This window comes from Centrocercus urophasianus, unplaced genomic scaffold (assembly GCF_019232065.1).
Source record: "Centrocercus urophasianus isolate 14NV4802_14NV808 unplaced genomic scaffold, USGS_Curo_1.0 seq_10, whole genome shotgun sequence".
Taxonomy (NCBI): Eukaryota; Metazoa; Chordata; class Aves; order Galliformes; family Phasianidae; genus Centrocercus; species Centrocercus urophasianus.
This window is the reverse complement of record NW_024884142.1, coordinates 97,626,766-97,641,128: the sequence shown is the minus strand read 5'-3', so window position 1 is coordinate 97,641,128 and position 14,363 is coordinate 97,626,766. Positions and strand designations below refer to the sequence as shown.

General features: G+C 40.0%; 1 protein-coding gene across 4 annotated transcripts in view; it reads right to left on the bottom strand.

The window, feature by feature from the left end:
* KIF16B (kinesin family member 16B) overlaps positions 1–14,363 on the bottom strand; it is a 133,880-nt gene that overhangs the window by 109,956 nt on the left and 9,561 nt on the right. For all 4 annotated transcript variants that reach the window (XR_006168172.1, XM_042814757.1, XM_042814769.1 and 1 more), the window contains exons 2-7: positions 10,982–11,051; positions 9,937–10,050; positions 5,661–5,777; positions 2,004–2,101; positions 1,415–1,524; positions 656–798 (exon numbers count right to left, since the gene is read on the bottom strand). Coding sequence is in view for 3 of the 4 variants with exons in the window: in XM_042814757.1 (XP_042670691.1) it covers positions 656–798; positions 1,415–1,524; positions 2,004–2,101; positions 5,661–5,777; positions 9,937–10,050; positions 10,982–11,051 (652 nt within the window). In the remaining variant the exon portion in view is untranslated. The remainder of the gene's footprint in view (positions 1–655; positions 799–1,414; positions 1,525–2,003; positions 2,102–5,660; positions 5,778–9,936; positions 10,051–10,981; positions 11,052–14,363) is intronic.

The window sequence follows — 14,363 nt, the reverse complement described above, 5'->3', positions numbered from 1 at the left end:
TTCCAATTCCAAGCCATTTATGCACATGTGCCAACAACTGTGAGTTGGCATTTACCTGCTGTACTGCAAGTATGTGCTGTATTCATATTATTAGCCTTCCAACTAACATCTGAACTTACAGCTTCCACACACAGACACCTACACTCACGTTCTCCTCCCATCTCCAAGTTTAAGGAAGTAGCAATTAGGAGTTTATGGCATATTAAAAAAAATAAGAAATTAAAAGATTACTGTGCTCTGAAAAAACAAGTTCAATCTTTCCACCAGTAAATGAAGAAATATAAATAGGTTTCTTAGAGTAAGAAAGGAAAAGTCAGTAACAAAACACTCAGACAACATTTCTACCCCATAATTTGGGCCACAAAGATGTTTTGTTGTTTTGTTTTTAAGCTGATTTAGCTCAGATTTCCAACCTGAATTTCCTTGAAATCTATTAAGAGTCATTTTAAATAATCATATTATACTGTTAATTTTAAGGAATGTGATTACTGATAAAGGTGCTTCCGATTGCCAAAACACTACTTTCATACTTCTATCTTTCTTGTCAGAAGACAACATACAGTCACTATTTACCCATACTTGCTGATTTGAGAAGTATATTTTATTATTACCATATGAGTTATTGAATGCAGATACATTAATATAGTATTTTTACCTGAGTGAAATTGATTGTGAAAATGGCATGAGACCTGCTGCTGACATCATTCATTCCAGTTGCAGCCGTAGTTCTGTTTATGTTTCCTGCATCCATGAGTTCTTCTACATCACCATAATTTTGCACTAAATGTTTTGACAAATCTAAAGAAAGGTACAGTGATTCAGTATGCCCATACATGCACTTGATTTATTTTTTTTTCCCAACAAAAGGACTCAAATTACCATCACTTCGAAGTGATGCTGCAATTACAGTGTTTATTGCTGTGCTTTTTCTATTACTCTTATGGAAAAGCATGAGATCTCCTGTGAATAACTGCAAACTTATATGTTTACAGTAAATTAAGAGAAAATACACATTCTTATTGAAGTATTTGGTGCTTAAGTATAATCTCTCAAGAGACAGGAACTTCCAGTGGCAGAAGATGGATTACTTCATTCCATCTGAAACATTATGGATTTATAAATCATATTCAATGAATTCTTAAAACCAATTGCACCTCTTAATATTACTTGAAATTTGTTTCACTTAACAGATAAACTGTATTTAAGTTAGTAATCTTAGAACTGGGAAAGCAAGTAGAACTAGAAAATGAGGCTATTCACATTTAGTGCTTTTATAGCAAATGGAAGTTCTATATCCACCATCATCTTTATTTCAAAGGAAAAAAAAAAAAAACAACCATGCAATTAGATCTAACACTTTAAAATATACAAAGGTAATAAAATATCCAATGCAAAATGGTTAAAGTCTTTCTACCTTCAACATACGGTCCTTCTTTTGGATGTTCTCGGATTCGTAAATTATTCGTTTTTGATGACTTCCTCCTGAGCAGATCTCTCACACGTTCATTATAAATTTCCAAATAGCTGAAAGTAAAGGCCAGAAAAACCACTGACTGAATGAAGATTCAGTAAGAAAATGAAAGGCATGTTCAGACAGTTTGAAAGATGAAACGCCTGGGGAAGCAAAACCAAAGTCGGCTTAAGATAGTAATGACTGCTGCGTCCTTGAGGAAAAAAAACAAGAAATCAAAAGGGAGCAGACATTAGCAAGATCAAGAGCACCTAATGTCAGCCTTAAATAAATAGTAAAATAAGAAAGATGCCTTCCAATAGTAAAGGCATTTTCATCATCAGGTAAATAAAGCAAAGTACAGAGTTGTTGGATCAAATTTAGAAGTATTGCACATTTTGACTGTGACTGCCAACAAAAATCAATTATAGGACGGAGGCCAAGCATGGAAAGTTATCTTAAAAACTGGCCTTTCTCAGAGATAAGTGAAACAGGGTTGCAGGAACCGAAACAAGTATGATAAAATAGCAAACTACTAGATGCCAGGACCTACCTGACTTCTGTTCGAAAGGACGCCTCATTCCGTTTTGTTTTTTCACTTATTTTGCTGAACAACCCTTCACAAATTCGAGGTATTAAGCCAGCATCACCCTGAAACAACAACACTTCTTATTCCCAAGGCTACATATGCATGTGAAATACATTTTGAAAAATAAAATCTTGAATCAATTGTTTCACACCCATAAACAGCAATGGGAGGAATCAAACCTTCTCCTGCCCCTCATTTTACTCTATTCACCTTGCCACTTTAATTCTTATGTATGTAGGAACATACATCCTAGCTCCAATTCTTTACTGTTGGGCTATGTGTCACCTCTCTCACTAAGTTTCAACATCCCCAGCTACTTAAGGCAGAACTGCTCCCCAGAGCAACGTAAGAACTGTCTAATTCCTCCATCTACCTCATTACACCATGGACTTGGCAGACATCTGCAGTGAACGTCTTTCCCAACCAAAGCCAAGGTTTCCCCAGCAGCAGAGGGGTGAATGAGAACTACACAGCTCTGATCCCAGCTGCCATGCTCCCATGGAGAGCTGGTTTTGGCAGGTACATCAGCACCCACCTACCTGCTGAGCTCCCCACCTCCCTGCCACAAAGGCAGAGGCTAACACTCCTCCAGAGCTGAAATGAGTGAACAAAGGCAGAGGACACGCATACAGATGAGCTTTGGGCTCAGAGCTGCTAAAGCAGAATAGCTTACAAAACAGTCTGTCAGCCACAATTTGCCTCCAGTCCGAAAAAGCATAGACTTGATGCAATGGACTAATTCTAATTCTATGTGCTGCCAAGGCGAGAAATGATGTTCATTAGAGTTAGTAGCCTTGTAATTAGAAAGAAGGCAAATCAGGACAAACTACAACAAACATCCAGCGTGAAAACAGCCCAGGCACTCCAGGCATCCAAGAAAATTTTCCTAGTGGGATTCTAGAGATATCTGACTGCAGAAAACACACCCACAGCAGATTCATCTGCACCGGGCTCTGGCAAGACAGGACTGCACAGGCAAAGATTTCTCTTCTGTTCTGCCCCCATTCCAAGGTCACTCCAGCCTGCTTCCACACTGCTCCCATCTTTTCTCATTCTTCAGTTTCTCTGTTCCGTCAGCATTCTCCCAGATGCCATCACAGAGCTCCTCACCTTATTTCCTTGGTGCAGACAGTATTCCTACCTGGCTCTTCACCCACTCTCAATCCTGTTATTTCAGATCACTGCACACCCACATGCTCTCCCCCCCACTTTCCCTTCTTCCTAGCTTCCTTCTCCAAGATTTTAATGACAGCCAGTTTGTCCTTCCTTAGCTGGGCTTCATTCTTCCAAATAATTATCTACTCTCTCCTTCAAGCATATCTAGATCTTCCTCTGACCGCACCTTGGTTTGCAACAACCAAATCAGAATAAAACAGCCTTCAGATAAAGGGAGAAACTTACAAGTGAATAATGCTTATTTTGAGGGTTGCCTTTGGTAACACAGGAGCATCTTTTCCCATTATTTTCCAGAGCCCAGTGTTAGAATTTCCCACCACTTTTTATTTTTTTATTTTTATTTTTTTTTAAGAACACAGAGGAAATTAAAAGAACTTTCTTTCATCTCATGCTTGGAAACAACTGAATAGTTTTAATTACAGTTTAAGGAGAAAAAAAAAAAAACCATGAAAGATCCATCATAGGGCTTTAGGCAAGCCATTAGTTACTGACACAATTCAGTAGTTGCAAGGAGAGTCTTAAAATAGAAAATATTACTCTAATTGAATAACGTCAACTCTGGCAGGATAGTGATGAGAAAGTAAGAGCACACACTCCCCAGTACACTTTGTCACTAAAACGTACATCTTACAGAACATAGAAACTTTATTAGAAACTAAAATTAAACATTTCCTCCCCTTTCATCCCTTACTGCTCCAAAGTAGGATCAAGTATACCTTATCATCTCTACCTTATTTTTTTTTTTTTGGGGGGGGGGGAGGGTTATAGAATTTCTCATTGTTAAAGTTGATAGAACCAAAATAAACAGTCCACTGCAGAACTTAATTTTCTCATTAACAGCTTGTTTTCCTTTTGTGTTATCTAACCAGAAACCTCTTTACTGTACTTTAAACATTCTGTTGCTTGTCCATCTACCTAACAGGGGAAAAAATATAAAAAAAATAAACGATTCCCTTCCTTTCTGTAGAAGCCTTTCACATCTTGGAAGAGTTTTGTTGCTCCACAGTCTTCCTTTCTCAGCATATGCAGGTCAGATTTTCCTGATAGAACATATTTTATAGACCTCCAACCACTTCAGTATCCCTGCTCAAGACTGCTCCACGGACTTCTTGAAATAGTTGAGGCACACACTGTTAAAGAAGCAGCCTTCCAAAGCCAAGAACAGCATACATTTAAAGGAAAAGGAGACTAGAATTCATATTTGTTAAGGAGAAGTGGGAAAAAGAAAATTTATTTCCAATTCAAGTTTTCTTACAGCACCACAGCGTCTCTGACAGGGCCATCAATTTTCAAGCATTTAACTTGGCAGCTGAGTGTATTTTATACACACAATATACAAAACCAGATTAAAGTATTTATGTATCATGGCAAGAAGATTAGACCTTTATTATCGAATAGTGTCAAACAAACTCCAGCACCTATTCATTTGCAACATGTCTTGATGATTATGGTCATTACATATAGTCAGGCAGTCTCATAAAAATGTCACGTATAAATTTCCAAAACAGAAATCCACATCTAGGTCATAAGATCTTTTCTGGTTACAAAAGCCTATTTTGCTTACCATCGTGAAGCCACTTATTCTTTGACAACTGAAACAAAAAGATTTAAAGCTAATTTACTCTCCTAAACTCAAGGAGGTGCAAGGTGGCATTTCCAAAGAGTGAGCTAATGAAGGACAAGAGGCAATATTCCCCTTTTCAATTCTGCTGGGAGCAAAAGTATTTTTTCCCAAGGATTAAAGGGGAATTAAACTTGTAAAGGCTGCCTTGCAAACACGGTACGTCAGCTCCTCGTACTGCTCCACTCCCAACAGCTTTGCCAAGGCTTTCTGTCCTTGTCCTTGAGCCATTTTGGAGGTAGCTGCAAGAAACTACTCTTGCTCCTCACTCACAGATTGCCACGTGCACTTCCTATCACACCTGCCCTCTTTTTCAGGGTCTTCGCTGCAGTGCTAAGAAAGCTGCAATCCTTAAACTCAAAGTCAGCATTATCTACCTAGTGAAACTTGCATTTAGCTACTCTTACCCAGTTCCTACTCCACACTTGATAGCCTTTTCTGAGCAGGAGTTTCAATCTTCTAACCCTTCAAAAGTAGGCTAATAATGGAACTTCTTCAAAAGAAAATTGATCATTTATGTACTTACAATGCACCTTCTTTTTTTGCTTCAAGTCTAACATGGAAAATCAGTGGTAACACTTGAGACATTTGGTTCTGTTACACAGTGAAAATGATTGCTTTTTGTTCAGTGTAACAGAGCATCCCTTAAAGACACTTCTTGCGGGGGTAAATATTTACCTGGAGATGATATAAGAGCTTCTAAAACCTCTTACTACTACTACAAGTTGTGATGCAAGGGAAAGTTTGTTAGTACTATCAAACACATGCATATCTTCAATGCACTGCTACAGAGCAAAAATGCACATTTGCAAAGTGCTACATACCGCATTTCCCATCATGGTGTAGGACTTCCCAGATCCAGTCTGTCCATATGCAAAAACACAGGCATTATAACCTTCAAAAGCAGATTTAAGCACATCTGTACCAAGATTTTTGAAAACCTAAAAACAAAGAATTTTTTTTGTTGTCAGTCCAGCACAGCAAATATTCAACAACCACAGTAAGCTACCATGTAATAAGCCATTGGCATCAACCAACAATATTTACTCCATGACAGAAAAGAAGTGCTTCTAATCAAACTGCTACATGTTACTGTCGTGTTTAGTTTACAGCCACACAGCACTGTATTTCCTACTTCTTTTTCTCTCAGAGATCTATGCGACTTGCAGAAGTACAAAAAGCTAAACACTATTCTTTCTGCAGCTCTCTTTGTTTTCAGCTCATCTCAGATGTCTTTCACTTTTCCTTACTGTTAATATCTATTTATTTTTTGCATCTCTGCCAACTCTGTGCTCTGCAAATATTGCCTTGCTCTCAAAAAGAGGTGTTTATCAATCCTGTTAGCACTTCTCCACGGTGGGTTTTCTGGCACAATTTAACCAAGTCTATAAAGAAAATGGCCCTGTTATTCTTGAAGTAGCTTTTAAGAATTATTACTTCCTAAGCAAACAGGGCCACGTTTTCTACAATGTCAAGTGATCCTGTTTTCTCTGCTAGCCCCTTCCCTTTTAATACAAACATTTGCCTCAGAAACTGGATGTGGCTCTGGGCAGCCTGGTCTGGTGGTTGGCAGCCCTGCACATAGCAGGGGGTTAAAAATAGATGATCATTGTGGTCCTTTTCAACCCAGGCCGTTCTATGGATTCTATGGTTCTATCACATCACATAATACAGGTGACCCATTCTCACCTGCTAATTCAGCTCTCACCAAGTGCCTTCAACACCTTTTTCTGTAGCACTGCCTTCAGCTTTCTCCCCCCAGGTACCTGACCACTATTAACATCACCCTTCACTTCCACCCATACCCTCACTGGCCCAAGTAACACATGGTGCAATTTTTCTCTCAATGAAAACATTTATACGGGTCTCCCAAACCATAAACGAACTTCAGAAAAATCTCACAGATGTTTCCTATGATTTGGCTGTCACTCCTCCATACACGTGGTTTGAACTAATCAAAGTGTACAAGTCACTATTAACACTGAATGGCACATGCACATACCTTCACTGTAATCACGCCACTCCTCATGGAGGAGCACTGAGTAATTCCTTAATCATTGATGCTCAGTTGCAAGCCAGCCCATGTAATACTTAACTTGATCTTCCCTTGAGCAAAGAAGCTACAATGTTGTAATCAGTAATACTTGTCTAATAGGAAGAGTACAAGGATCAGCCAAAGCACAATTTCCCTTTCTCTTGCCATCTGAGAAGCAGCAGCTCAGTACAGTTCTCTCTCCTGTGTACTCGCTACATTGATTTTTCCCTTTCATCCCTTTCTCTATAGCCATTTTTTTCCTCACCAGCTGGATTAAGCCTTTATGCATTACTGTTTTGACTACAGCTCTCTTGAAATTCCCACCTGCATTTACATCCTGCAACAATTTCAGGACTGAGCCATAAGCCCTCCAGGGTGCAAAGGCTGCACCTTCCTGTGGTCACAAAAGCATAAGATTTTTTTTATTCCCACAGAATAGTTCTCCCTATGCATCTTCTACTCACAGCAAAGATTCAAATGTTTTTTTTCTTCCCCCTTCATGATGTTTGTGGGCTTTCCTCAACACCAGGCTTCATAAAGAAGCATTGCACTATTCTTATCCATGCCTACCCAGAAAATTAGCTCTTGTTCCTTGCTGCATTGTAAGAAAAAGCCTCCCTTCTGTTTTCTCACCACGCTGAAAAAGGTTTCCAGTACAATCATAGAACCACCGTCCATCTACCACCAATGTTCCCCACTAAACCACGTCCCTTAGTGCAACATCTACATATCTCAACTGCTAGTGACTCCACCATGTCACTGGGCAGCCCATTCCAGCACCTGACCATTCTTTCTGAGAAGAATTTATTCCTAACATCTGACCTGAACCTCCCCTGGTCCAGCTTGAGGCCATAACTTGAGTTCTTTCTTCTTTCTCGTCATTCTAGACGGCATTAAATGGGAGCCACGTGTCTGCTCAGCTTTATGTATTTTCCCTGTTAAGAATCTGTGTATACCTTGCTCAACAGTCTGGAGCAGCACATCGGCAGCTAGTTACAGGCAGCATGGTCTGAACACAGACTTAATGCACAGGTTAGAAGGAAATACACTGTTAGGATTTAATTTCTTCAGGACAAATGACTGCAATAGTGTTTTGTCACAAAAGGTCAGTAAGCTCATCAAAGTGCTATTTGTTCCTCCCATGTGAATATGTGAATACAAACTAAGTGGCTGGATGGCAGATTGCCACTCCTACTCTAATTTTTTAATATGAAAGCATACTTTACATCTACGAGGCATATTAATGGAGCATGTCATATTAGACAGAATTTCTGTATTATTTCTCTGCTGTTCAAATGGAAAAACCCAACAGTCACAAACAAAGCACACTACCAACAGTCAAGATCAATTTTATTCCAGGCAAAACGAACGTGAACGAAAGCGCCCTTCTTCTATGCCACTGGTGCAGTAAACTGGAAACTCTGCAGCAACTCGATAAGAGCTTAACTACAGAGCCTTCCAATTAAATGTGGAATGAATCACACAACCAAAATAATAGCTTGTGCAGCTTTTGTTTCAAAAAAACGCACTTCCATTGTTCAAACATTCCTTTTGTTTTCACACATTATAATTACTGTGCTTGATATAGGATGACAACTTCTTTGAGACTGAGTAACAGAAGTTATCCTTGCCAGTACGGACCAAGGAAGCAGAGCCTGGCATCACGGGACACACTGTAACAGCAGAATACTGGACATCTAGGCTGTGTTTAGGATTTATTTTAGCATCCTACTACTATGCACCATAAAGCTCACAGACTTTAAAATAAAATTTTAAGTTGCTCAAGGCTGCTACAATGATCCCTACACAGGTAGATTTTTTCCTTGAGTTACTAAATTTCCCACTACAAACTTGAGTTCCAGTCATTGCATACAAACGTGTTTCTCAAATGTCCAGCAGCACTAAAGCAATTCAGATACCTTTACATCAATCTCGAGTAAATTCTTCTTGATGTTTCAGAGAATATAGCAAAAACTGTGTTACTTAATAAAGTTTAAAAAAGTGTTCAAATGTCCGTATCATGCACCACTGGGTTTGTAACTTTATGAAATAAAGAGGATTATGGAAATATGATCATCTCCTGCTTATGCTGATGCTTGAAGAGAAATGTCAAGTATAAATTCCTAATCAAGCACTTTTAGTCACTGTTCTTTTAAATATTTTAAATTGGCTCAACTTTTTGTTTCCTCTTCTTAGTTCTATTCTGAGGCTTTTTAGGATTAGCCACACCAACATCCCTGAATTTGGGAATTACAGAATAGATAAGAAACAAACCAAAAAGGTATGTAGTCATCTGACTTACAGCATTTCCAGCAGCAAACCCTTACATCACCTTATGGGGAAAGAAAGACTCAGATTTTCAGCTCACATTCCCACATTCCACAAATCAAAAGAGAAGATAATAATAACCAAAAACTTGAAATTTACTCAATAAATATATTTGGGAATGTGAAATAGTAAAGATGTCCACGTGAAATGCTAGGTCAGGGTGGGCCAACCTGTTCTAACCTGTGTGTATCATTCAAAGTTGGATTTTCTATTCTGTATGTGCAGGAAGAAAGGCATTTTTGTCCTTTCCTAAGCCGAATACTCAAGGGACGAGAAGGAAGAAACTATGACAAGCAGGTCCTTCAGTGTGTACCAAATATTTTTGTGGGGAAAAAAAAAGAGCATGTCAACTAGCAAAGAATGTTTCTGTCTAACTGAATTAAAGATAGATGCTTGCTTCTCTACAGTCATTTTTTTCAAAAAGCTTTTCCAAAACAAACCTGCACAAAGCAGCTCAGAGAAGCTGTCTAGCTTGACCTTACAAGACAAACCAGACAAGAGAAGGCATTTAGCCTGCTGTATTAGAAAACACAGCATTTAACCATGTTAAATAAGTTGGAAAAGGAAAAGGACAAGGAAAGAGAAAAACATTCAAACTCCCAGGCATTTAGGGAATTTCTAAATTATGAGGGAAGCACTTCCAGTGGAAAGAAGTTTCAGTAATGCTTTTACCACAGAGACAGAGTGGGGTGGGGGAGGGAAGAAGAAACCAACTTCTTTTTAACTAGAAATCTTACCGTTTCTTGACAAACAAAGCTGGGACTTTTATTGTCTGCAGAGAAATAGGAAAAATCATAGGTAAAGGTCTTAGTTCTTTCTCTTCCTGTATCGCCAGTACCGCCCTCTGGTATCTACAAAAGAAAAGAAAATGAACTGGTACAATACATGCTGATGACATCATTAAAAACATTTTTTAACAACTAATCTGAATGCAAATGCAACTTCAGGCTACACAACAAGACATCTGCGATGAAGGCTAGCCTATTATTCTAACAACAGTGAAAGAACGTGCACGGCTCAGAAGTAAGGATTGTCACATTACATGACAGCATAGCAGGAATCCTTTGGATTTTAGCTTACTGCTCACAACACTATATTCCTGTCACAATTCTTATGCTTAGCCCGATTATACTGAGGGATCTTCCTACACTTCTAATTAATAGGAGCCAGAAACCTTTGCACCACGATCAGCATTTCAGTACAGAGCCCTCATTAAAACAGCACTATATACCTGTTGCTCATGCTATCATTTTCTCAAGACATGACAGTTAGTGAAGCACTTCAGCAATAATCACTGCCACCCGAATCCATCTGTCTGAACAAACCGCACTGAAATTCCTGTTTGCACATTTGTCATTGGAAACTATCTTGCAAAAATCTATTTGGTTTGCGTGATTTCTCTTGGCAAGAGAAATGTTAAAATATAAAATCAAAATATTATAGCAAGCGATGGGTACTTTGTGTTTAGTTACATGGGAATTCCAGGAGACTGCTTCTACAGATAAATTGAAGGTTTAATAGCTACTGGGCATGTAATTCTCTTCTACTTTAGGTTTTCATCTTTCAGCTAAGTAACGCTCATGGCAATAAACCTAAGAGATACAGCCTGCAGACTGGCTATCAAAAAGCTGCAGTATGTTGTCATACATTGATCCCTAAGGATTACTTCAAAATTCAAAAACTAAGGGCTGTTCTCCATAACGTAGTAAGCACCACTGTTTCATGCACTCATCTTTGGACAGTTATTCAGTTAATATTTTCTTCTTTAAATTGTTTACTCACCTTCAAGTTTGTGATTGTCGTTTTATTTTTCTCCATTGAAATAATAAACTTAGCATTGAGATCTTTCTCCCTGAAAGTAGAAGTGAAGCTTGAGTACATTAAAGAAAACATATCATGATCATCCACAGTCGCATTTTCATTCAATAAGTTACTTGCCACAGTCAATTAATCAAGTGAATTCATTTTTAATTGCTGTGAGAAATGTTTATTTATTGCTGTGGGATATATTTGAAGTACTTGGGCTTGCCTCCAAATCCAGATCCCTTCATCTAGAAGCAGAGAGGCAGCTTGGGGAAAACTGCTTCAGAAGTTTGACTCTGCGAGTCAGCTAAGTGGTGGGATCTTAATTTGAAGATCCAAAGCCCAGTGAAGTCAATTAAGTGGCTCTGAAGCGTTTCAAAACAGAACACTGTACGATGAACCCTAGCTGCAACCACTCCCATATTAGTAGCAGTGCCCATCCATATGGCCTAGGTAACAGGGACTCGGTCTTACACCCACAGCACACTCATGGCTTAATCTCACTTAGCAGTGGGGTACCCAAGGTGTTTTGGGAATGTGATGCTTGGCAGCACAAGTGAGAGACTCTGCTACCAAGTGTTTGCTGCATGAGATTGCTGCCTCTGAGAACACAGCGATCCCAGAAAGAAACACAGCCCACTTCCACAGCAGTGTTGTCATGCATGCACACGTGTGTCACAAGTGTTTGTTCTCAAAAGCATCGTAAGAAATGTTAGCTCAGCATCTAACACCTGCACACCTCCGTTTGTTTGCTACAGATGGGATTTTCTCATACCTAATCAAAGTAGCAGCACAGGCTGCTCTTGAATGATAGCCCTGAGCATATTTCCTGCACACACACACAAAAAGAGCAGGAACAAAAAGTGAAAGACCGCTACGTATCATGTCATGCACAACCTGGCTCTTCAAATGCTAACAGACACTCCTACTCCAGCATCACCTGACAAACCCATAGGGCTGACTGGTACAAAAGGAAGCAAAGGGCTTTAAAGCACTAACGTGAGCTTTACCATACTGCACGGTACCTCAGAAACTACTGGATACACACCTACACCAAATGAAATGGAAATCATTAAATCACAGAATCACAGAATGGTCGGGATTGCAAAGGAGCACAATGCTCATCCAGCTCCAACCCCCTGCTGTGTGCAGGTCACCAACCAGCAGCCCAGGCTGCCCAGAGCCACATCTAGCCTGGCCTTGAATGTCTGCAGGGATGGGGCATCCACAGCCTCCTTGGGCAACCTGTGCCAGTGCCTCACCACCCTCTGGGTGAAAAACTTCCTCCTCATATCTAACCTAAACCTCCTCTGTCTCAGTTTGAAACCATTCCCCCTTGTCCTGTCACTGTCCACCCTCATAAACAGCCGTTCCCCCTCCTGTTTGTGCTCCTTCAAATACTGGAAGGCCACACTGAAGTCTCCCCAGAGCCTTCTCTTCTCCGAGCTAAACAAGCCCAGTTCCCTCAACCTTTCCTCGCAGGAGAGGTGCTCCAGCCCTCTGATCACCTTAGTGGCCCTCCTCTGCACCCGATACAAGAGCTCTGTGCCCTGGACACAGCACTGCAGATGAGGCCTCACAAGAGCCAAGTAGAGGGGGACAGTCACCTTCCTGAGCTGAAGCTTTTTGCTGTGACATTTTCCTTGCCACCAGACCACCCGATTCTCCTGCATCCACCAGCTGACTGCACAGTCACCCTGTACCCACAAACATCCGTACCCACAGTCTTCCAGCAGAAATTCTTAAGAAGAGCAAAAGCCATTTTTTAAAGCTACATTCATGAATAAATATTAAGTGAATAAAAGTGCTTACTTAAATATCAACACATTAAGTTATTTTCTAAGCTAATAAAATATATAATTGTAATAATTGCAGCTATAATTACACAAGTGAATTTAGATCTACCACAGAAAAACATCAGAGGCATGCCTTTACTGATGCCTTAGTCATTTCCATGTCAACCTCAGTATCTTTTACTAAGTCTATAGTTAAGAGAATCAGATACCACCATAGGTAATAGGGAAAGGAGCTTCCAACGATATTTTTAATAGGAAATAGCCTTCTTCATTATGGTAGCAATGCAGCCTGTGCATAGATACTACTCACCTCACTCACTGAACAGCCTCTTCTTGTCACTAATTGCCTACAGAAGGTGTAATGAGCAGCTTAGCCCAATTAAATGGCCCAGCTTATGAAAATGCTTCAAATAACTTTGTAAGCATGTTCCTGTAGGAAGTTTGGAAGAACTCCACGTGGGAAGAAGTTTGTGCCTAAAACACTGCTTCCTATCCGAGCTCCTCCATGCTTTAGACAAGAGGAAACATTAAATGGGGTTTCTGCTTTCTGTCCTGGACCCAGCCAGCTCTCCACAGTACAAAACCCAATGCTACTCAATAGTGAAAAAGTGGCACTAAGTGTTTAAAGGCTAAAACCCCCCCATGGACAGCCCAACCTTCTGAGAAGCCTCGAATCATCAACACTGATAATACCACTAAATGTTTTTAAAAACTAAGGGTTCCAAAGCAAAGAAAAAAGCATGTCAGAAAGGACCAGACAACAAAAAGAATTTCAAAAGGAAAAACATCATGTTTTTCATTTTTGTAGGGGAAGGTGGAAAGCAGGAACAATATGAAACAGCAATACACTGATCAGAATCAATGGGGCAACCTGAAAGACGAAGGAAGAACTGACACAAGAAAGCATTAAAGTCAGATACTAAAGCTTCACTTTCATATCAGATGGATGAGTACAGTTTATTGTACACATAAAGAGCTTGAGAGGATCCCATAAAAAAAACAATTGCTTGCACAAAGGCAGTCACTTCCAGGCAATCATTCTATGCAGTTCACAAGGGAACTCTACTCTCTTCAGAAAGTTGTGACTGCAAGTTTTACCACCATTAAAGGTTTGCACAGCAAGCAGCTGTACTTCAGTTCTAGAAACCCACCCAAGAGCATCCAGGGCTGGAGGACCCCAACTGCAGCTCAGCTTGGAGATGCCAGCCACAGAGCAAGAACACAGCCCCAAAAAGTGCATCCTCTCCTTTACCAGGCCACAACAAGGGGCCAGCTGCCAAAATCAGTTCACAATTAATACTCTGACAGTTTAAGAGAATTTGATTCCCCCGAAGCCTGACCTGCTTCAGGGTAGCCTGCAGGCTTTCTCTGCTGTTGTTTCATGCACCATGTGGACTGCCAGAATCACAAGGGAATGAAATTTATAACCCATGATCCCTTGGCTCTCAACCAAACCGCAATGTGATCCAGCAGGCAAGCTCCTTGGCACAAATACCAGGAAATTCATCAGCCCAGCGTTACATGAACACTCTGCTACTGCTAACTACCAGTACAAGATATGCTTA